Here is a 25,072-nt window from a genome sequence, read left to right as displayed (position 1 = left end):
GATGTAGATGAAAAGTGGAGGATATGTACAAAAATATTTTGAAGTTGAAAATTTTCAAATTTACTTTATTTTGTCAAAAAATACAGTTTTAGGAGAAGGTAATCTGAAAAAAAAATGAAAACCCCTGCTGCACTCGAACCTGCGACCTACAGGTTGCAGTTTAGGCTTACAATGTATCTGTTATGATTTGGAAAAAAAATAATTTAAATTGTTGAACTTTAAACTTACAAGAGTAGAAATCCTTCAAATGATTTTGAATGGCACAGCTTAATTAATTCAAAAGTAACAGACTCGTTATAATTATTATCTCATAAATCACATTGATGTACTGCAGGTATTTACTTACAACATGTGTGTTTTCATGTTAATTTGTTTTCCCTAAATATGTCTTAACGCTGTGCTACTTCTTTTTTTCTTTATGTATTGCATTTAAGTTTTGTATTTAAACCGAGTGATATATAGGCCCGATGGGCCGGGTGTTTGATTTATTTTTTACACTTTCTGTTAACATAATGTTTGTGAATACACACATGCCACTGTATAAATAAATAAATAAACTACTACTACTACTACTATACATGTACACATTATCTCGAAGACATTACATGTAGTAGACTGTAGAGCACATGTTTTACGCAGTTCCGACTTAAGAGAGGTCGAAAGTAAATCCTGACTTAATTAATATGTAACAAATGCAACTTCGGTTCATTAGGTGATGAGATTCATTTTTTGATTAAATGTGAAAAGTTTGTTGATGAAAATCTTTTTGTGGTGCTATAGAAAAAACAGTTGTTGTTGTTGTTTTTTTTTTTTTTTTTTTTTACCAAACTCAATGATGAACAAAAATTCATTTACATACTATGTTCTGAAGGGCCATCTATTCTAAATATATAACTGGAAAATTTATTTTGAACAATATATATATATGACACTATTTGTATATAACTATGTGTTATGTAATCACTTCTTTCTTTACTTGTATATGTATATGTACATTATTTGTATGTATTTTCATGCTGCCCCTTGAGGGCCCTTGATAAATTGGAAAATAGAATATGTTCTATGTATAGTTGTCTACCCATATTTCTACCTACATATTTCATAGCTTTTATAAATGTTATAGTACCTATGGGATACGAACCACAAGAACAGGATCTTATACTATTGGTTTATATTCTAGAGTAGAGGTGCACCTACGTACCCAGAGGTGGAATAGCTCTACAAACGACAACATCACTAGACCTACTGACTCTAAGGTATGGCATTTATGGATAGCGTGTATAGACCCCCCCTCCCTTTATCCAATGAAAAAATAGATATAGAACCAATATTTTCCTCGAATAGGCTATATGTAATTTCCCCGCCGATCACCTTCACTCAGTTTAAGTCGCTAGTCCATGACAGCTCCATTCATACATTGGCACATCGTCATAAATCTATACAACATTAACAAAAATATAACAACGAAAATGAAATAGTGTATACATGTAGTTGTGTTATATTAAAGTACATGTAACAAGGGCGGATCCAGAGGGGGGAGAGTTCGGACCCCCATTTTTTGCGGACCAAAAAGTTTAAGAATTATCTAGGCCTAATTTTAACGAGACTTTGAGCCAAAATGGTATGAAAGGTGGATACTTGTAAACATGTAATTGCATCATTCAAATTTATCAACACCAGTACATGTATATCATTTAATTCATCGGATATAAGACGGCACACTGATATGTAGGCCTACATACATTTTTTTGTATTTACGATATTTTCGTCAGATCACTTGAGAATTCTTGAAAAATATTATAATAATTACTTGTTCATAAAAGTTTTGTTTAAGAAGTATAGACAATTTAAAAGTGAAATGGAAGTGCCAGGAAATGCTCAGAATACAGGATTGTGCACCATTTACCCCCGGTGGTAACCTTTTAATCATTTTTTTTTTCATTGCGAAATCATGCAGGTGTGAGTATGGTGATTAGATCGACTTATACTTTGGAAACAAGTAGGCTTAGTAAATAAACTCTACATAAAAAGGAGATCTAGGGACTCTGATCCGACGTTGGGGGACATATAGTAAGTTTTCATTATATATACTAATATTTTAAAGCCTTTAATTCTTTTCTAATGTTGAACTCTAATTCATAAAGTTACATATTCTTCTCCCGTCGTAATTTTGATATTCTGAGAGTTAACAATTTAAGTTATGTTTTTTTTTTTAAACTGACAATAGAATAGGCCTGCTAGTATCTCATTGGTCATGGTTTGGACAATAAAGTACAAAATGTATTTCATGTTTGATAAATAATCTGCATGTATCGCACGTACATTTTTCTCTAGTTAAGAATTTATATGAAATGATAAAAGAAAAGAAGAAGCTTATTTGGAGTTATTTTGGAATTTAGAGGTATGCAAGACCTTGTTGACTCGAGACTAGAGAGATTTTTAGCAAATAAATAATTAAATCAACTCATGTAGGATATTCGGAGAGGGGGGTGGAGGTGTCCTGAACCCAAACACCGGTGGTCATTTAATATAAATTCTTAACTGAAGACATTTACAGAAATATGTAACTCTGATATATCCTTTTGTATAATTCCTGTGATTTGTCTATGTTTTGTCAATATCTTCAACAAATAACCTCTTTCGTTGTCATTAACCTATGTATTTATTGCATATTACACCCGTATGGATCAAGCAATACAATACTGAAAAAAAAACACCCAACTACAAAACAAAAGAAAAATGGCAGTAAAATATTGCTATATTTGACCGATGTGGACTTCATTTCCGCAGGTCTTAGTTGAGGTTGAGAATCTAATTTAATTTGTATTGTACAGAGTGGTTTATTTTTAGGTACATGATTTTCAAGAAATCTTGAATTTTAGAAAATAAACGATTTATCAGTACTAGTTATTGATTTTGTTAACAATCAAGAAAGAAATGAAAATCATCATCTAGTTTATTACACTCTATACACTGTCTTTAATTCCTGAGTAAATTTTTGTATCTATCACTTTCTATTTCAAAAGAATTATCACTTCCTCTAAGAAATTAATTGCCTAATTTTACCCCACCCCCCCTTAAAAGTAAGCATACTTCCATCTAATTTCAGTTTTTATTTTGCTATAGAGATGCAGTTTGGAATCATCTGTAATTGAGAATAATTTCTTATTTTCCAATTTTTGTTTGAGAAAATTGTATTTTATTGTATGGTTCATTAGAGGTTTCTTCATCTTTATCTCTTTCAAAATATACAAGAAGCAAAAGGTATACCATATATACAGCCCAACATTATGCAAAGACTTATTAAATTCCAAGAAATTTTTGCAGGGGAGGAGTTTGTCTTGTGTATCAATTTATTCTATAAAATACAGCAACATTTGAGTCTTAAATGAAATATTACATACAGATTTTTTCGGTCCTAGAACTGATTCATAAAATCTATTATGCATATTATTTCAAAACTGAATTAATCTTATCCTCAAGAAACATGCAGAAATATTTATAAGTATTTGTACTACATTGTTATGAAGGTTAATTTCATCGATTTATGTGTATAGTAAAATAATCATTCAGGATTTTCAAGATTTCCCCTATCAAAACATGCGCATGAAACTCATTTTTGAAATTATATCAATGAAAAAACCTCTTGAAATAACTGATATTTCATCGAAAAAGATGTATACCAATTTTGCTCAAAAGAAATTGCATACCCCCTTGTATCAACCCTACTATTTTTATTATCCTTGAGCCAAACGACTCATCAGAAACAGAATAACATAAATATGATATATACAGACGTCACACAGGAGAGTATACATAAATAGAACAAAAGCTAAATTAAGCATCCCATGTTATCACTAACAGTTCCTTAGTTCTGCTTGCTTTTGTTGCGTTGTTTTTTTCTTTGGAGGCTGCTCGACGGAATCGGTACTTTGCATGTCCAAAATAATATACTAAATCATTATCACTGAAATTCACTGAATAAATTATCCCAGGTATGAATATAATGCAGTATAGCAGAGTCTATAAGTGTAAGAGATTTCCATTCTGGTGGAGCGACACAAAACACGTCCGCTCTCCCGTGCGACCACTACTCAGTAGAACTTTAAAATATTGATAAACTCCCCTGGGGTCTCATTTACAAAAACAAAATCGCAGATATGTATGAAAAAAAAAAAAAGGTAGCAGAATTTGATTTGAAACTTCTCAATAATCTTCTATGTAAACAATCTTTTCTCAAGAAAATAAAGAAAATTACCGAATCAAACATGTGTGAATTATGTAAAGAAAACGTTGAAGACAATGAACACTTGCTTTATTTTTGCGAAAATGTAAAGATTAATGGGAAATAACGTCAAAGGTTGTGAAATTTGACATAAAATGGAAACACATTCTTGTTGGATTTTATGTTGAAAACAACCAGACAGGGGCGTAGCCAGGGTACTTTTGACGTGGACGCATGAGTAGGCAGGGGGTTTGGGGGCCGCCTTAAGGCCCCAATGGGTCCAGGGCCAAGCCCTGGTTGGGGCCCAGGGGGTAAAACCCCCGTAAGCTAATAAATTTTAGACGATTTCGATGTGTATATTCGACCCTCCTGAACGCATTTTTCGTATACTTCATAAAATTTGTTACGCAGCCATATTCGAGGCCTGTTCTGTTTTTGTACGAAATGCGGACAAACACTTGTAAAATTTCAAAAATGAGAAAGGATCTGTCCAATATCGTTGTATGACGAACCCACTACAAACAATTTTAGACTAGACAAAACAAACACGTATGGTATTGACCTAGAATATACGGTTTAAAACAGTCAGATAGAGTGGTTAACTGGTTTAGAGAGACCAAGTACTTCACAGATAGTCAATATTACATTGATGTTCAAAATACACCTGTAAAGATTAAAAATAACAAAGACTAGAAAATTCTTTTAAATTCATTTTCTTGTACATTACGTATGTATACATTTTAAAATGAATGTTCATTGTATATTCTTTCAAAATTGAAACATGTCAAGATAGAGATCGACATTTAAAGTGGATATAAACTGAATCCTTTAATAACAATTCCGGAGAGGACAAATATAATTGTCATAAATATTGCCCTTCACTACCTTTTGATATTTCTAATCACCCACTCCTTTGTTTTTGTTTTTTGTTGTTGTTTTGTTGTTGTTGCAAAAATGATGTGGACGTTTGTGCGTACAAATGTATTCCTGGCTACGCGCCTGACAGAATTGTCATTTTGAATAACGTAATTTCTAAGTACTATAGCAACTGTTATTTACAAATACAAAGAAATTGAAGAAAGTACCGAAATTGTACATATATTCATGTTAAAGTTTTTAAAAGATGTACTCTCATGTATACAAAAGGCTACATATAGATTTCAATAATATGTTTGAAGAAATTAGTATCGTCGACTGCCTTATTTCGGTGACTGACCAGAGTCGGTGACCTGTGGCCTTTTATTTACGTGTGCACGTTGTCGTTTCCGGGTGTAGATTGCGTCATCAATTTCGCCGTAGTGTTTGCAAACATATATATATATAAAAAGTACGTCTTTAATCCCCCCCCCCCGAAAATGAACTACTAGAAGGAGAACATGCAAAAAATCAACACGAGCACCCCCAAAATAAGCCCATTTACTTATTACTTTTCAAGCAAACCTTCAAATTAATATATAAAGTATACCAAAAGTCTACATATTCTACACTATGTTATTTTATTCATTGAAGTTTAGTTGCACATTCCTCCTGTATTATACGTTTTAACAGTTACAAACTTTTGGCAAGCCTATATTAACAATGGTCACCGAAATATGTGACGTCACCGTTTGAGGACCACAAAGTGACATGTTTTTTGTTACGAAAATATCATGAAAATTGGAATTTTTGGGTGAAAGTAAAGGAATTTAATTACTTTAAAGGTAGGTGTATTGTTTTTTTAAAATTTAATCCAAGTGATTTATGAGAAAATCGCGGTTGATCACAAAGGTCACCGAAACTGGTCAGTCGACGATATACATTGTGATGCAATTACATGTATATTTTCTTTTTATCAAGGTCTTGAACATTGTAAGGGCAAATTGAAATATGAATAAACTATTTTTCTAAAAATTAATAAAAAATCATTATGGACATTCAGATTTTTTTCAATTGATAAAAATTGCATTGCCACGTGCAAATCTTCAAACTTTCCTTATCTAGAAAATAGTAGGCCAATGCACCTATTTATAGCTACGGGATCGATATTTCTACCACATTCAATGTGACATTGTACTGAACGTTTCATCGATTTATATAGTAAAATAATTTTTCTGGACATTCAGATTTTTTAAAGTGATAAATATTTCATTGAAACGTACTAATCTTTATATTTTCCGTAGAAAATGGTAATTTTGAAAACTTTTCTGTATGGTGTACATGTACATGCAGAGTGTATTTATAGATACGGGATTTTGGTTTTAAAAATACACATCGGGAATTCCCAGGATTTCAAGCTATATAGTTCTGAAAGTCCATGTCATTTGTAATTCATTTCACAAAGAATTTATGTACAAGGTGGCGGTAAGTAGGGTGGGTTGTCATTTTATAAACATTCAGGTCCTATTTTTTCTTTCTTTCATTTTCATATGGATAATCCTGATAATGGATTCAGCCTGTGACCATAGTGACGATTGAATCATGCATGGTATTACTCTCTGCGCGGCTCATATGTACATGTATCATAAATTGAACCTACTAGATCTATGTGTAAAGCTTAAAGGGAACGTAGGGTATAAAAATATTTTCACATTTCAAAAACTAAATATTTAGTAATTAAGTCCACTGGTTATTTCCATTTAAAATTTCCTGTTTATTTGTTTCTTTGTCTACCAGCCTATTCTAGATAAAATTTAACAGTTACAAGAAGAAGAAGTCCATACAGTGTATGTTGATTTACTCAGAAAAAGATCAGAGAGATCCTCTCTTAGTAGAATTAGATTGAGTGCACAAAAACTTGCAATAGAAAGTGGTAGATATAATTCCACATCAATGAATGAAAGATGTTGTAATGCTTGGAATACTGGTGTGATTGAGGATGGAATTCATTTTGTTTTTCAATGTAAATCTTTTTCTAAGCTACACATATGTAAGAAATACTTACCTTAGAAACCATTAGAATACAACAAAGAAAAATATTACTGTGGACAATGAAAGGAACTTGCTACAAGTATATTTTAACAGTGATATACATAAAGTCTTAAGAATTACTGTGAAATTTATTAGAGACTGTTTTGAATACAAAAGTCAATTACTTAAGACTGCGTAAAAATTATGTAAACATTATCTAATGATATTCAATAGGCCTTTGCCAATTATTGTAATTGTGTTTGTCATGTGCCAATAAATATTTGTATTTGTATATACAGACTAAATGACTAATGTCAAATATTGTCATCTTAGTATTACATTGTATGGTTTTTTAAATGATACATGTATATAATATTATTTCAGACAATGGAAGTGAGTTCAATTTCGGAATTTAAGCACAACATCAAACCTTGTAGACATATCAAAATCTACAGAAGTACATTGGACTATTATCATCACGTGTTTATTGGTCGTGTAGATGACTTTGGATGTGACATCTTTCACTACAAACCTCAGTGGGAAGAATATTTCTACGGAAACTCTCCAGGACAAATTACACGTGACAGGTTCAATTTCGGTGACACAAACCAGGAGGTTGCAAATATTTTGGATTTCGAAAATGGTGTTGTAATTATTGTTGCACGCAGTGACTATCCAAAGACACCAGATGGAATACAACGTACACTCGAAAGAGCAGAATCAAGGTTGGGTGAAACGAAATATTCGATAAGTTCTAACAATTGTGAGTGCTATGTTAACTGGATTTTCTCAGGAGACAATACTTCTCTAGAATTTCAGGATTGTGGTCTTGGTAAACGCATGTTTGCAGGAGCTGTCGATACGTCATTGAGTGATGGAATTGTAAGGCCGATGAAACACGGAACGTCCTCTGTAGTATCAGAGGGTATCAAGACAGGTCCCTTTTCTTTTCCACCAAAAAGTCGACCAAAGGCAATCAATTTTACAAATCGCAGGCTGTATTCATCGTCAAATATACGTTCAGAACAATATTTGCAATACAAACAAGTACATGTATTAAAAGAGCAAGGAAACAAATTAGAAACTATGCTTCTAATGCTTCGAAATGCAGATTTTACAGATTCTGGTGCAAAACATGAGATCTTCAGATCGGCGAAGTCGTCAACGACAAACTCTGTTTCAAAACAAGCAGTGAGCAAATTAGGGAAATCAGGAATCAAACCAGCATTGAAATGTACCAAAAAGTCCCTTGCTGCTCCGTTCCTTCCTAAATCAGCATCTAAATCTATTTCAGACGAATTAGCCAAGTCATCTGCTCCATCTGTTGCGAAAGCAGCATCAAAATCAATCTCAAATGAGGTAACCAAATCCGCTGCTCCGTCTGTTGCAAAGGCAGCATCAAATTCAATCTCAAATGAGGTAACCAAATCCGCTGCTCCGTCTGTTGCGAAGATAGCATCAAAATCAATCTCAAATGAGGTAACTAAATCCGCTGCTCCATCTGTTGCGAAGGCTGCATCAAAATCAATCTCAAATGAGGTAACTAAATCTGCTGCTCCATCTATTGCGAAGGCAGCATCAAAATCAATTTCAAATGAGGTAACCAAATCCGCTGCTCCATCTGTTGCGAAGGCAGCATCAAAATCAATTTCAAATGAGGTAACCAAATCCGCTGCTCCATCTGTTGCGAAGGCAGCATCAAAATCAATCTCAAATGAGGTAACCAAATCCGCTGCTCCATCTATTGCGAAGATAGCATCAAAATCAATTTCAAAAGAAGTTACCAAATCAGCTGCTCCATCTGTTGCAAAGGCAGCATCTAAATCAATTTCAGGTGAAGTCACCAAATCCGCCGCTCCATCTGTTGCGAAGGCAGCATCAAAATCAATTTCAGGTGAAGTCACCAAATCCGCTGCTCCATCTATTGCGAAGGCAGCATCAAAATCAATTTCAAAAGAAGTTACCAAATCCGCTGCTCCATCCATTGCGAAGGCAGCATCAAAATCAATTTCAAATGAAGTCACCAAATCCGCTGCTCCATCTGTTGTGAAGGCAGCATCAAAATCAATTTCAGGTGAAGTTACCAAATCCGCTGTTCCATCTGTTGCGAAGGCAGCATCAAAATCAATTTCAAATGAAGTAACCAAATCCGCTGTTCCATCTGTTGCGAAGGCAGCATCAAAATCAATTTCAAAAGAAGTAACCAAATTCGCCGCTCCATCTGTTGGGAAGGCAGCATCAAAATCAATTTCAGGTGAAGTTACCAAATCAGCTGTTCCATCTGTTGCGAAGGCAGCATCAAAATCAATTTCAAAAGAAGTTACCAAATCAGCTGCTCCATCTGTTGCAAAGGCAGCATCTAAATCAATTTCAGGTGAAGTAACCAAATCCGCCGCTCCATCTGTTGCGAAGGCAGCATCAAAATCAATTTCAGGTGAAGTCACCAAATCCGCTGCTCCATCTATTGCGAAGACAGCATCAAAATCAATTTCAAATGAAGTTACCAAATCCACTGCTCCTTCCGTTGCGAAGGCAGCATCAAAATCAATTTCAAATGAAGTCACCAAATCCGCTGCTCCATCTGTTGTGAAGGCAGCATCAAAATCAATTTCAGGTGAAGTTACCAAATCCGCTGTTCCATCTGTTGCGAAGGCAGCATCAAAATCAATCTCAAATGAAGTAACCAAATCCGCTGCTCCATCTATTGCGAAGGCAGCATCAAAATCAATCTCAAATGAATTAAGCAAATCCGCTGCTCCGTCCATTGCGAAGGCAGCATCAAAATCAATCTCAAATGAGGTAACCAAATCCACTGCTCCGTCCGTTGTTAAGTCAGCATCAAAATCACTTTCAGGTGGAGTAGCCAAATCCTCTGCTCCGTCCGTTGTTAAGTCAGCATCAAAATCACTTTCAGATGGAGTAGCCAAATCCGCTGCTCCGTCTGTTGCTAAATCAGTTTCAAAATCAATTTCAAACGAAGCAGCCAATTCAGCTGTTGCTAAACCAGCCCAAAAGGAAATAGTCAAAAGAATGCATAGGTCTATTAGATCGTGTAAACGACCTAGTCTAGGTAAATCTACAGGCAAAGCAGCTGAAAATGCGACTGAAAACGCTGGAAAACTTTCATCTGGTATAACAAAGGGTGCTGTTGCCACTGCAGTTGTATTCGAAGGTGTCTTTCTCACGAAGAAACTTTACGATATCGTGACTGATGAGGATATGGATGACGAGGAGAAACAGAGAAGTGCTACAAAGGAAATATCTTCCTCTGTAGTGGGCGTTCCCGCTGGATTATGTGGAAGTGTCGTTGGACAAGCTCTAATTCCGGTTCCTTTCCTGGGGGCTGCAGTTGGGGGTATTATCGGAGGTATGATTGGTAATGCTGTTGGAGGTGCGATTGGGGAAGGAGTTTTTAGCATTTTCAAATAACTGTCGATATTATCACCAAAAGAGTAATATAAGAGACGATATATGTACTAGTCATGTTTATAAACTGCATACTAGTAGTTGTCTATAGTTGATCAATAAAGTGATTAATGGCATTGGTGAATCAGTTCTTGATTATTTTTAGATAAATCTACAGATATTATACTTTCAGAAGCTGTGAGTGAAAGTTGAAGATACGTGATCAATCTTATTTTTTCTATAATGTAAAACTTATACGGTACCACTTTTGATGCACCAGATGCGCATTTCGACAAATAATGTCTCTTCAGTGATGCTCAACCGAGATGTTTGAAATCCGAAATAACTATGAAGTTTTAGAGCTAAATATAGCCAAAAACAGCGTGCCAAAAAAAAAAAAAAAAAAAGTGGAGCCAAATTCGTCCAAGGATAAGAGCTATACATGGGGGAGATAATCCTTAATTTTGAAATGAATTTCTAAATTTTATAACAGTAATTAAATATACATTCGTATTTTCAAGCTAGTAACGAAGTACTTAGCTACTGGGCTGTAGAGACCCTCGGGGACTAACCGTCCAACAGAAGGAATACAAAATAGAGAGTTGGGCAAACACGGATTCCTGGATATACTAGTGGTGGGAGCAGGTGCCTAGGGGGAGCAAACATCCCCTGTCAACCGATCACACCCATCGTGAGTCCTATACCTTGATCATATAAACGGAATAATCCATAGTAAAAATCAATGTGCCAAGAACGGCCTAACATCGGCATGAAACACATCTGACAGCATTTGACTCAATGATAAGTTGCATTGGCAAACTAGATCATTATAACGACCAAATAATTTGCGAAATACTTACTTTAAACTAGACTGTTGAAACCACGGTAACATCAACTTGTTCGTCAGTAGCCCGCCTCGATTTAAAAACTGATCATACGCAGAACAAGCTCTTGCGTATCGAATCGGTGGAGAGATATAAATACCTTATGCAGGTGACAATGGAATATTGCTATCTAGATATGGGAAGTTGACGGTGTAGAATCTGAAATCATCCCGTTTGTCAAAACGTTGAGTTGTTAGTTTGCCGTTAATATTCATTTTCAATAACATATCTAAGTACGAAGCCGATATGAAGGACTCTTGTGTTGTTAATTTTGAATTCACAGAGATTTATCGAATCGACATATGAATGAAAATGATTATTGTTAAAAGATACATACTCCGGAGCGTACTACTACACCAGTGGATCGGTGAACGAACGTTGATTGGTTTGGGAAGGAACGGTTTTGTTTGGGGGAACGAAAGTTGAATTGTTAGAACTGATCGGTTCTCAGCGAGAACGGAATGCTTCTGATCAGGAACGCTTTGAGATTGGGAACGAACGGTTTTCATCGAGAATGGAACGCTTTGGTCCAAGATGGGAACGAAGGAATTGGCCTTGATTTCAAATTCTGCATTTCGGATACTTTCGGTACTTTTTATTCATGCATAAACATTGCGGGAAAGAGGGATATTACTTTCCAAAATAAAAGTTTAATTTGGTTTATATTATGAATATTTCAAAATGGAAGGAAGGGAGATGGAAGTAAATTAATAGACAGAATTATACGTGTCTTAAATTCCACATGAGGATATTTACATTTATGTAATGTAATCAATAGAAAACAACCTTTTAAAAATAATCGAATTGTGTCATTTCGGGTTAGGTCCGATTTTAGCATTATACAATGCAAAATTGTCACCCTTTAATAAAAGAATGTTATAATTTTCTTTTCGATTACTTAATGAACAGGTAATTTCAAATAGGAATTCAGTTAGTACATGCATTGCATATATGTTTTGTAACCTTTAATCCAGGACTCGTAATACAAATGTGCATTACAATGTCTATAGGGCGTCAAGCCGTTTGTACTTTTTATCATATGCATATTCAGAATAAATGTATCCGAAATGAATAAACCAATACAGGTACATGTAATATAATGATAGATAATTATTATGGATTCTAATTTGAAAACCGTTACTAATAATTATTTTTAAGGAAAAATGATTAATTTTGCGTTTAAAGCTGATAGGGGTTTATCTGCAGTGTATCAATACCATAGTGAATTACTGTAAACGTATTATATTTGGCGTGTACGATATTGGGCGGAAATCGTTTTATTAACAAGTTAGCGTAGATTTGGTTTAGCGCATTCCTGAATTACTTTAAACATCTAGACTTACGGATGGCATTTAGCGATGTACTTGATTTAGCGGAAGCTGCGTTCCTCCAAAGGCGCTAAATAGAATACACAGCCAAATGCAATACATTTACAGTATCATGGTGATTGATGGTACACGTACAGGCACACATTTACTACATGTGCATTAAGCAGGCTTTGAAGAGACCTGCCAAAATTTAAAAATTCAATTTCCTGCACTTCTGGACATTCGCGTTCGTGGAGTAGCTCTGTTTACCTGCCGTATGGAACTTTTCTGACAAATGCCAGATGGACTCTCGTACTCATGTTATAGTACGGGTTTGTTCATAGGGCAGACAAACAGACTTCAAGATGGACTGGGATTTGTTACACTTACAGAAAGTCGTACACATGATCTAACAGCAAAATATACCGAGGCAGTCCAGTTCACTATAAGACTCTGTGCCTCTGCGGTATCCTCTGATAATGGTGGTGCGATGGGAACTCTGACCGATGTCTGTCATGGAGGTAGGAGAAATGCCAAAGATACAAACGTCGTGTGCATTGGTCAGCAGACTCACAGGGTTTTGAAAGAGCAGCACGTCACGAAAGAGGATGACCAGTACACTCAAAGACACGAACATTTAAATATAATGAAGTTATATGACTACTTCGACAATGATATATCATTTTTTTGGTGTTGCAGTTACCAGTACCATTCGTGCCCATGCCCATGCCAGAAACACTAGCATAAACAAGACCAGACACTATCGATCTGAATGATACCAGGCATGCTACCAAGTCGACAGAGAAGGAAATGTGTAAAGTGATTAAGGGTGAGCTGAAACATCACGGAAAGACTTGGCATGAGCAGCTTTCAGACAAATTCCACTCTGTTCGTACCCATGTTCAGTACTCCTGTAGACTAGTACATATGGACCGTAACTATAGTAACTCTTGTTATCTCGATTACTTCGAATCTATACCTTCTTTTTGAAGATGACACCACACCAGTTGAAAGAAGGTGTTGCACGTCTCATGTTAATTTCCCTAAAGGTGTTGCATGAAAAATCGATAGAATGAAGTTATTCAAATTTATGATAAAACCAATTGGAAATTATGCCTTGATTCAAATATTTGTGAAAATAAGTTTAAAAGACGTGTATTGACAAAGATTAGCTAAATAATTCGAGTTTAAATCAAGCAATAAGCGACTTGTATGATTTTTAGCGTTAAAACAGCTGTACAATGGAGGGGTATCACCCAATTTCAGAAAAACTGCCTCCGTGAAACAAAATGAATTTAGCATGAACATGTTCTTCAAGTTTTTCTCTAAAAAACTGTCGCTTTGAAATTTTGTTTCACAAGGGCATTTTTTGTGTGTAAATTTCAAAAACCGAAACGACTTCACTGATATTATTTTCAACTTCACCTGTACGTTTATTTTCCTTTATAATGTATGGACTACTACGTGGTTCAGTGGGTAAGCTCCTCGAGTTTTATAGGAAAACGATTACCTCGTTTTTGAACCGGGTCGAATCCCCCACGAACACATTTTTTTTTCATATTATGTTTTCCATTTAGATGAGTTTTTTTTCTTAATTGAAACACACTTCTACTTGTTATAAATGTTTCTTGTCAAATCTCTCTTTATTACAATGTGCCGAGTTTAAAATAAGCTTCCAACCTGGACACTGTTTATTTTGTGAATAGGACTCCCAACAAACACGCCGAATACAGCATGCAATACCTGTGTTCAAATAGTCAAGGTTGTACATGTATGTTTTTCTGAGTGAAAGCATTGACAAAGGCATGGTGCCTTTTACGAAAAACGTTGTAAACGTTGCAAAGCTTTGAAAGAAAAATTTTAAGGTCAAACAGGGAAATAAGATGATGTGTATTCCAGTAGCAAATTGCTGTAATGGTGAATCAATGTTTTCAAATGCATGTACTTTGAATTATGTTGAACTTTATTAATGTGTATTAAACTTCTCATATTTTGTTTTGTGGTCAGAGTTATGCACATTTGCCAACTGCTGGTTGTAGAAAATGATACATACGAGTATAAGAGCTTTTAGACTGTAGTAGTATAGAATATCAAATAATTGATACACTCGTAACATGTAACCGTATACATTGTATCTGATACTCATGGGAAAAACCATTTTAATTTTCAAGATTTCAAAAATTGTGTTTTGACTACATGTATAATGTATTGACACATAAAATGTATTAAGCTTGCCCTTATTACTGGGGAATCCTACAGGTATTTAAATGGCAAATACGCAAAGAGTATAAATATGGATGAAGGTCAGTTCTACGTCACAAGTGCTGGCACGGAGCTCCGATTAGGGAAAATTCTCTCTTCGGTGCAACACCCTCTTTTAACAAATAATTCATTTAATTTTCCCTACAATTTCACCATATTGGAACATATCAAATTCATATCAGTCTAGGAGTTATGTGTACTTAAAGTAGATTTTATAATTTAATTGACATTTTGTTTGTTACAAAATAACCTACCAGCAAACATAAATAAATATAAAAGAATCCGCACTACACGGACATTTTCCTTTTTGTCAACAGTAACATTATCGTTATTCGTCACTGTATCTATTGGTTACAGAAAGAAAAATTCCATTTTCACATATTTTCTTCTTCGGTAAGTTGATGTCTGTTCACAATCGTGGTGAAAGTAGATTTGCCTTTTATCCCCAAAATAAAGATATGCTCTGTCGTATCGTGATAAACTGGTAATTTGTCTATAAACTCTTCCAAATTTGAACTGCAGATCTCTCCACCTTTGTATGCTGCTTTGAAATATTATGTAAAATCAAGAGCGGTAGTATTCTTTCATCTCGATCAAGGGCAATGTTGACATACACACTGACACGCGAGATCCGAATGACCATGCGAGAATGTAAATGAGAACGGAACGCTGGAAAAATGGTCTGGAAACTACGGAAGCCGATAGGTGCCAGGGTATAGAATTAAATATTTATTCAACTGGCGGCCGCCACTTAATTTAACTGGCGGCCGTCACTTATTATCTGGCGGCCGCCACATAAAGTAACTGGCGGCCGCCACTTATTATCTGGCGACCGCCATATAAATTAACTGGTGGCCACCACTTAATTTATACATGGCGGCTGCCAATTGCTAAAATAATTTAATTCGTTTTGCTGAGCGATTATTTTGGAAAGATTTAGAATAGTACGCAAACACGCAGCATCGTTTTTCAAAGTGTAGGGACAGTCGGAAGAAAAATTGTGTTCAACAATTGTTGACAAGCAGAAAAGGAACCTAGAAATGTCTCTTTTGCCCAACTTTCGTACACCTAAATTGGAGAGAGGGGGCTCCGTTCATCCTTCAATTTATCAGTTCATTCATTATTACATTTTTACCATTCATTACTACCATCAAAAGAGTGGGGTGGGGGCCAATCCGCAAATTAATCTTATTTCACATTTGAGAATAACTTAGTTTGCATGTGAAAATAACAGAAATTGAACGTTGTCAAAAATGGAGGGTCAGCTCCGTGGTTCTACGTGCCTAATACGTTGGTATATTAAGTACACATGACGATTTGCTCTTCCACGAGTCTGTCGACATTTGATATCGTAAACATGTATATAACAGCACAATCGAAAAACAATAATTTAATGCTCTTAATTGTATATCACATACATATTACTAAGCAATGGGGAGGGATTGCACCCCTTTCATTTTGAGAGAGAGAGAGAGAGAGATAGAGAAAGAGAGATGAGTTGAATAACTGGCGACCGCCATATAGGCCTATATCATTTAAATTGAGTGGCGGCCGCCATATAAATTAAGTGGTGGCCGCCAGTTGATTTATCTCGCGACCGCCAGTTCATTTATATGGCGATCGCCGGTTAAATTAACTGGCGGCTGCCATATAATTAACTGGCGGCCGCCACTTAATTTATCTGGCGGTCGCCAGATAGATTAACTGGCGGCCCCCACTTCAATCAATTGTTGGCCACTAGATAATTAGTGGCAGTCGCCAGTTAATAAGTGGCGACCGCCAGTTAAATGAAGTGGCGGCCGTCAGATAAATTAAGTGGTGGCCGTCAGTTAATTTATATGGCGGCCGCCAGATGATAAATGGCGGCCGCCAGATTAAATTAAGTGGCGACCCCCACTAAAATTAAGTGGCGACCGCCAGTTAAATGAATATTAATCCTATACCATGGCACCTATCGGCTTCCGTAGGAAAGGATTGCTCTGGGTTGGGAACGAAATTCTTTGGGCTGGGAACGGAACGCTGAACAGTTTGATGTGGGAACGGAACGGCACTTATCAGGAGCGGAATGGTTCAAATAATATAGGAGTACGCTTCAGGGTCTTTAAAAAGTCGTTGATGTATTTGAATATCGATTTAAAAACCACAGCAAGAGATTTTTTCTTCTCATGTAGAAGCTTTTGAATAAACTGCTTCGTGTGAATATAAAATCAAGTCAGCTAAGAAGGAGCACAATTCCTACCCATGAGAATTCCAACAGACTGGCCGAAGACATGATCACGAAAAACTACGAAGATATTGCCAATGAGGAACTCCAGCATATTCTTAATTTCAATTTCAGAGTACTTGTGCGCGGAATGAGAGTGGTGTTTAACAAAGTAATGTTTTGGATGACTGATCACAAAATATGCTTATTTCCGTTTTCCAAGTATTAATTTTTAGTAATGTTTTGGATGTCTGATCACTAGATAATTATACGGATAACTCCGTTTACCTGATCATGATATAGGGCTCACAGCGGATTTGACCGATCGACAGGGGATGCTTACTCCACCTAGGTAATCTGATTAAAATCAGCTCCTCGATCCGCTCCTTTATTTATTTTGATTTGTCGCTCCTCGAGTAGCGACAAATCAAAATAAATAAAGGAGCGGATCGAGGAGCTGATTTTAATCAGACTGTCCACCTAGGCACATTATTCCACCTCTGGTATATCCAGGGGTCCGTGTTTGCCCAACTCTTTGTTTTGTATTGCTTGTAGGAGTTATGAAAATTGATCACTGTTCGTTATCCTCACAATTCATATGAATATTTCTTTTTCCATTTCTATTGACGATATATGGTCATGTAAAGTGTTCAAAAGTCTTGTTTTGATCTTGTTAGTTTGAGAAAAGGTTTGTGATTTAAAAAGTACTTACATGTAAAAGTTTTTTTAGAATCCACATTACTTCTGGCATATGTTGTGATACAATACGTTTGAAGTTCTTCTTTACATATGTTACTATTTTCGAGAGGAGCAAAGATAGGGACTTGATAGAACATTTACTGGATCCAACTATGAATCTTTGTAGGTTTTGTGAAGTATAAGTAATTCCTATTCATCCATTCCATTGACTCAGATATTGAATGTGTCTAAAACTGAAGAATGATTTTGAAGAATGTCATATTTTAAAATTTTGAAAGGGCAGTTAGAGTATAAATACAATTAGTGAACGCAATGCGTATTGAATTACTATCTCTGTATATCAGGGGCAAATTGCATGAAGGTTAGTTAACTTTAACTGACAGTTAACTCCAAGTTAACGCTATATAAATGTTCAATGTACTGTCAAGTTAACTGTCGGTTAAAGTTAGTAAACCTTCGTGCAACTGGGTCCTGTAGTTATAATGAATTCTTATAGCGTTAGCTTTTTCCCTATGTATTCTTGTAACTTAGGACCACACTCTTAACTAATTTTGTCGATTTTATGATTGATAATTGTGTCATCGCTTTCCCCCAAACTTTCCACATGGAAAATAAAAGGATTTGGTGGTTAAATGGATATAAAGTTTGTATCAAAATTATGATAGACAAGAAAAACCAAAAAAAAAAAAAAATTTTCTTGTCAAAACGTGACATATTATGAAATGCCCTACATATCAACGTGCTAGAACATTAAAAAGGAAACAATTCAAAACTCTGCCTGCTTCAGACACTTCTGTCATTAGTCCACTACCGGTTTGAAAAATCGAAGGGAAGTATAGGTTTCTTCTCCATCTATCTTTCTATCTGTCAGTCAGTCTGTTCCATTGGTTAATTTCCAGACTTCTTTCTGTTATTCTTGCGAGGTTTCATTTGAAACTTGCAGGGTAATGTCAGAGTGGCAAACTACAGATCAAGGTTGAATTTCATAACGTTTGATCGACAGGCGTGAGATTATATTTTGTATTGTTAGATTTTTATATTCACCGTGATCAGGATTGTGTAAAAGTAGGACATCTGAATAGAGAAAAACAACGAAACTCGATCGCTGATTGTGCAAATAATCATGTCATTAATTTAACATTTGAAGCTCATTAATTGCAACTCTCGATTGTTGCAAGTTCCTAATGCACGTGACCCAGACAACAGTAGTTTAGGAAATGCATGGGTTTTCGATATTTGATTGGGTTGTCTTTAAATGAAACCGCTTTTTGAGAAATATCGTGTCTGAAAGATGTTCATCAACGCAACAATGCAAGTGGACGGCAGCCGTTTACGTCTCAACATCAGTGATATATTCTCGAAGAGACGTAAATCAAACAAGCGAAGAGACACAAAACAAACAAGCGAAGAGATGTAAAGCAAACAAGCGAAGAGACGTAAATCAAACAAGCGAAGAGACGTAAAACAAACAAGCGAAAAAACGTAAAACAAACAAGCGAAGAGACACAAAACAAACAAGCGAAGAGAGGTAAAGCAAACAAGCGAAGAGACGTATAACAAACAAGCGAAGAGATGTAAAACAAACAAGCGAAGAGACGTAAAACAAACAAGCGAAGAGACGTAAAACAAACAAGCAAAGAGACGTAAAAAAAACAAGCGAAGAGACGTAAATCAAACAAGCAAAGAGATGTAAATTAAACAAGCGAAGACACGTAAATTAAACAAGCGAAGAGACGTAAATCAAACAAGCGAAGAGATGTAAAACAAACAAGCGAAGAGACGTAAATCAAACAAGCGAAGAGACGTATAACAAACAAGCGAAGAGATGTAAAGCAAACAAGCGAAGAGACGTACAGTGTATAACAAACAAGCGAAGAGACATAAAACAAACAAGCGAAGAGACGTATAACAAACAAGCGAAGAGATGTAAAACAAACAAGCGAAGAGATGTAAATTAAACAAGCGAAGACACATAAATTAAACAAGTGAAGAGACGTAAAACAAACAAGCGAAGAGACGTAAAACAAACAAGCGAAGAGACGTAAAACAAACAAGCGAAGAGACGTAAAACAAACAAGGAAAGAGACGTAAAACAAACAAGCGAAGAGACGTAGATCAAACAAGCGAAGAGATATAAATTAAACAAGCGAAGACACGTAGATTAAACAAGCGAAGAGATGTAAATCAAACAAGCGAAGAGATGTAAAACAAACAAGCGAAGAGACGTAAATCAAACAAGCGAAGAGACGTATAACAAACAAGCGAAGAGATGTAAAGCAAACAAGCGAAGAGATGTACAGTGTATAACAAACAAGCGAAGAGATGTAAAACAAACAAGCGAAGAGACGTAAAACAAACAAGCGAAGAGATGTAAAACAAACAAGCGAAGAGATGTAAATTAAACAAGTGAATAGACGTAAAACAAACAAGCGAAGAGACGTAAAACAAACAAGCGAAGAGACGTAAAACAAACAAGCGAAGAGACGTAAAACAAACAAGCGAAGAGACGTAAAACAAACAAGCGAAGAGACGTAAGTCAAACAAGTGAAGAGACGTAAAACAAACAAGCGAAGAGACATAAAACAAACAAGCGAAGAAACGTAAAACAAACAAGCAAAAGGATATAAGATGTGAAAATGACATATGCTATTCTGACGTAAAACAAACACATAAAAAACAAATTAATTAGAGTTTTCCTCCCTTCTGGAAGGCTGAATATCAGTTTCTAAATGGAATATGGACCGCATACAATTTTTAGAAACTCTAATCAAACAGAAATCGTAACACTCATCATGTTTGTAATGCATTTCTGTCATATTTTTATTTTACATTCTACCACGATTTTTGCAAAGATCAAAGGAATGCCGCGGTCATTATTATACGACATACCTTCATACATATTATAAACTTATTATGAGAAAATTTATACACATCTCTCTTGCACTTCGAGTTTTGCTAATGCAACCATAAAGTCGATGATTGATAATTCCATTCAAATTGTAAAACAAATTCAGTATAACCCAATCGTCTGCATTCCGAGTGCGATATAGATGTAAACATGGCGATGCACAGACAAGTTTTTGTGGAACTGTATTCAAAGCAATTGATATGATCCGTTAACACCAAACAAAATACTTTGAACTACTTTTTCAAAATAGATTTAGGTTACCCATACCATTTCACCCTTTTCATCAGCAAAAAAAGTAGGCTGTTTCGGAAACTGCCATGACGTCACAATGACCTCATTAGTAGCTATATAGAATAACGATCAGCTGTGTATTTCTGAGCCGTAGTAGAATAGAAATAAAGTTCATGTTTTCGTGTATGTTGCAGGATAACTCCATTGGTCTCGAAATAATTTTTGAAATATAAAAGCCTCAGCTTTTATATTTCAAAACAACATTTCTGGACCTCGGAGGCTATCCTGCAATAAACACAATCTTCATTTCTTCAATACCAATCTGCATTATTGTTATGTTTAATTAAAAAATTCTTACATTTTTCAAATACAAAACGGGATATTTGCAAACGTTTTATACATGCACAAACAGCTCATAAAAAGATGATAATTTGAATTTGATATATATATGTTCTTAAATCCTTAATCTCCTCTTGTCAGAATTTGTATAAGTTTCTCCCAGAAATCATCATATCCACAAGATTCTTCAGGATATTCAAGATAGCAGTTTTTCTTCACCAGATCCATAATTTTACTCGGATACCCACCGTTGTAAACTTCCGGTAGGAGAATCAGAATGACAAAATCCAGACGTCCACGGTCTTTGATCCCCTCCACTTTGGCCATATTCAATTCATAGTCACGCCACTTTGAATTTAAATACCTTTTAGAAACGATGCAAATTGCTCTTCTACTTTCATGAAGACCATTCATAATGCAGTCCGATTTTGATGTCCCAGGAAGATAATCTCTGTCTCTCACTAAAAGACGAATACTTGAGTTGGACTCCAGACGTGGCATCACGTCTTTTAAAACAAATGTCCGTTCGGTGCTTGCGTACGAAAGAAATGCGTCATAATCATATGTAATACTAGTGGAGGTATGGCTGTTCAAACGGTCTCGGAATCGAAGTTTCTGTTTTGATTTGTGAACAAGGTAGCGAATTTTCCATTTGTTTTTCACCAGCAGAACTCCAATAATCGAACTTGAAAAAACTGCCGAAAAGACAGAGACCACTATGTACCAAATCATGAAAGATCTGCAATCCCTCTCCATAGAGGACACAGACACATCTAAATTTTTAAATGAAAATTTTAATTTGTTTTCATAGCAAATGTAATTCCTGATATTTATGAAGTGATCTTTATTATTTTGCACCCACATCAAGAAGTCTTTATTTTCACAAGAGCATTCCAAATGGTTTCCAGATAAGTCAACACTTAGATTAGTTGTTTGGAATGTTGTCTTCATTTGGTTGCGAGAACCTTCTTCAATGGTTCGTAATCTATTTTCAGCTAAGTCTAAAAGTATCAATTTATTGAAATGATACATATTGACCGTCCATTTTGATATTTGATTATTGCTTATGTTTAAATACATTAGTTTAGGAGCATTTCGAAAAATATTTGAAGGTAATGATGAAATCTTGCAGAAGGATAAATCCAAGTTTTCCAAACTAATTAGAGATTGAAATGTTTGTCCTTCAATATCCTTTTCGAGTGCTTTTCCAATTTCGTTAAAGGACAGATTTAACTTTCTCATTTTCTGTCCATCTCTGAGTATAGGTGGATTAAAATGTGCACAGAAATTGTTGGACATGTCCATTTCTATGAGAGTATTGTTTGGTGCATGAACTGGGCCTTTCCATGAAAAAATAAAATTGTTTTGGAAATAAAGATATTTCAAACTTGGGCCATGAATTGAAAATTCGGGAATGTCTAAGTACATCTTACTGTCATGAGCATGGATTTCTTCAAGTTGCCCAGGTAGGTTAATCGTCCAATTCAACGTTTCAAATTTTATGAAGTTTTTCTCATCAAACCCAGGTGACTGGTATTTGGGACATGTGAATACCTTGTCATCCCTTGATTCAGATTTTTCTTTACATGTGTCAAATACCGAATATGGAAATAATGGTGAATGTTTCAGATAGCTGATGTTATAAACTTTAAGATTTCTTAGATATGACATTTCTAAAAGATAATTACCAATGGTCATTTTATTTTCAGCTACTGATAATTTCTGTAGCGTCTTAGGAAAATTGCGAAGCACACCTTCTTCAAAAAGTTCCAACCGATTACTAGCCACAGATATTTCTGTAATATTTGTATCTTTAAGGTGAATAAGATGATGACATTTGATCTCTGTTCCAACCCCCATCATACAGTTGATTCCATTTAACTGTAAAGTTTTTATCTGCGTTTTGTTTAAATCAATCGTGATGTTCGGCAAAGACGCAAAACCGAGTTGACGATTATAAGATATGTTTAAATACTGTAAATTAGGCAATACACTAAATGAACCTTCATCAATATCCCGGATACTGCAATTGGAAATATCTAACACCCTTAGATATGGAAGATTCTCAAACGTGTCGTATCGTACATATACAAGGTTACAAAATCCCGACATTCCTGATAAGTCCAATACTTTCAAATGCTGTAGAGCTGTAAATCTTTCTCCGAAAGTTACATTTTTGGGTCCATCAATTCTGAGAATCGAAAGAGAGCGAAGTTCTGCAAAAACATGCTCAGGTATTACATTTATCTTCATATCTTTATCATTCCATTTCATGTTTAATGTCTCCAAGGATGTTAAATGTTCAAACATTCCTTCATAATAGTTATCTATTTTTATAAAGTTCCCTTCTAGATTTAAGAAACGAAGTTCGGTTAGATTCCTGAATGGATATCCAGATAAATTTTGTATGTCATTCCAAGATATATCTAGATATGTGAGACGCTTTGGCAATCCATTTGATTGAATACTTTGAATTTGATTCTGACTAAGGTCTATCCAAATCACGTTTGTTTCGAATTTTGGAATTTCTTCTAAACGTCTTTTTCTACAATTCACTTCTATACCTTCTTCCAGTCGATTACACGCACATGTTGCATTATTGAAATGACATGGCTCCATATCACTAATTCCATCATATATCTGAGCTAATCCCAAACTAAGAAATATCAATGCTCGATACATAACTCCGTACTTCGTGGTTGTCTTCATTCTAATAAACATGGCCAAACGATAAGGAAGTTTTGAGTAAGAGTTTGTTTAAGTGGTTTAGTACTTGTAACACGATCTCTGTGTATAATTTCATCTCAACGTTTCTACTTTAAGCTGTAGTATTAATATTGTGTTGTAGTTACAGCAGTATCTGAATGTATGTATGCTGTAGTATTTTGTGTGCTGGGGGGTCTGTTACATTGTTAGAACATATCATTTCTCTGTATATTATTCACTGCTGAATGATACTGTTTTGTAACAGTCCCCGTTACATTAAGTTATAGTTAATATATCGTTTGGGGGTATATCTTATGCTATCTTATACATTATTGTTAATCATAATATCATCTTTCGGATCTGTTTATATTTTTGTCAATTCATAAAAAATCTTAAGGGAGATCTACATTGTATATAAAGAAAAAAACCCCCACCCATTCATAAGTAGGATATACAGACATTTACGTAGAGTAAAGTATTGTTTTCAAATACTTTAAAGCTTTGGATTTGCAAAAGTTTAATTTGAGAAACTGTCGATGCATAACATAAATGTCTAAAACGCTAGGGGAAGGGGAATTCATGCAGAAAGTCTGACACAATTACGGACGAGGAGAAAGGTAAATTGTGGGAGAATGAGCTGTTAGATGTGACGAATCTCAGGAGTATGATGAACTCTATGCTTGTTTGGTGCTATATATTTTGGTCTCAATATATAATGATAATAATAATCTCATTATGATAATAATAATCTGAATATTTTGACATTCAATAAAAGACAGTTAAAGACAGCACAAGGAGTAAATCCTAAAATGTGGGCAAATTTGAAATGTCCAGAGCGCTATATACGATTTATGCCGAAGACAGGAAGTCCGCTGCTGTCTGCCAGCTGGATGACCCAGTTTGTCTACTAACTAATATACTTCAGCAATGTTAATCATTTTGCATTCTAAGGTTTCAAGCCTGTTCCAAGGATGTCAACATCAGTCTATTTTCCTTATTCATAAAATACTTACAGGC

At 35.2% G+C, this 25,072-nt stretch overlaps 2 protein-coding genes across 4 annotated transcripts; one reads left to right on the top strand and one right to left on the bottom strand.

Annotated features, from left to right (window-relative positions):
• Positions 1–770: 770 nt before the first annotated feature.
• On the top strand, positions 771–10,658 carry LOC125674152 (mucin-2-like). Of its 3 annotated transcripts, none has more exons than XM_056160552.1 (2): positions 771–1,256; positions 7,496–10,658. In XM_056160552.1, exon 2 carries the CDS (start codon positions 7,499–7,501, stop codon positions 10,538–10,540), a length of 3,042 nt encoding a protein of 1,013 aa, XP_056016527.1. In that variant the 5' UTR covers positions 771–1,256; positions 7,496–7,498; the 3' UTR covers positions 10,541–10,658. The 3 variants fall into 3 exon arrangements, with proteins under 3 accessions (XP_056016527.1, XP_056016525.1, XP_056016524.1); XM_056160550.1 differs by lacking the exon at positions 771–1,256 and adding an exon at positions 6,477–6,565; XM_056160549.1 differs by lacking the exon at positions 771–1,256 and adding an exon at positions 6,477–6,574.
• A 10,675-nt stretch (positions 10,659–21,333) lies between these two features.
• Positions 21,334–24,186, bottom strand: LOC125677352 (toll-like receptor 4). Its single transcript, XM_048915360.2, has one exon. It carries the CDS (start codon positions 24,068–24,070, stop codon positions 21,473–21,475), a length of 2,598 nt encoding a protein of 865 aa, XP_048771317.2. The 5' UTR covers positions 24,071–24,186; the 3' UTR covers positions 21,334–21,472.
• Between the last annotated feature and the right edge of the window lie 886 nt (positions 24,187–25,072).

Source organism: Ostrea edulis, chromosome 3, assembly GCF_947568905.1.
Source record: "Ostrea edulis chromosome 3, xbOstEdul1.1, whole genome shotgun sequence".
Lineage (NCBI taxonomy): Eukaryota > Metazoa > Mollusca > Bivalvia > Ostreida > Ostreidae > Ostrea > Ostrea edulis.
This window is presented reverse-complemented; position numbering and strand designations above follow the sequence as displayed.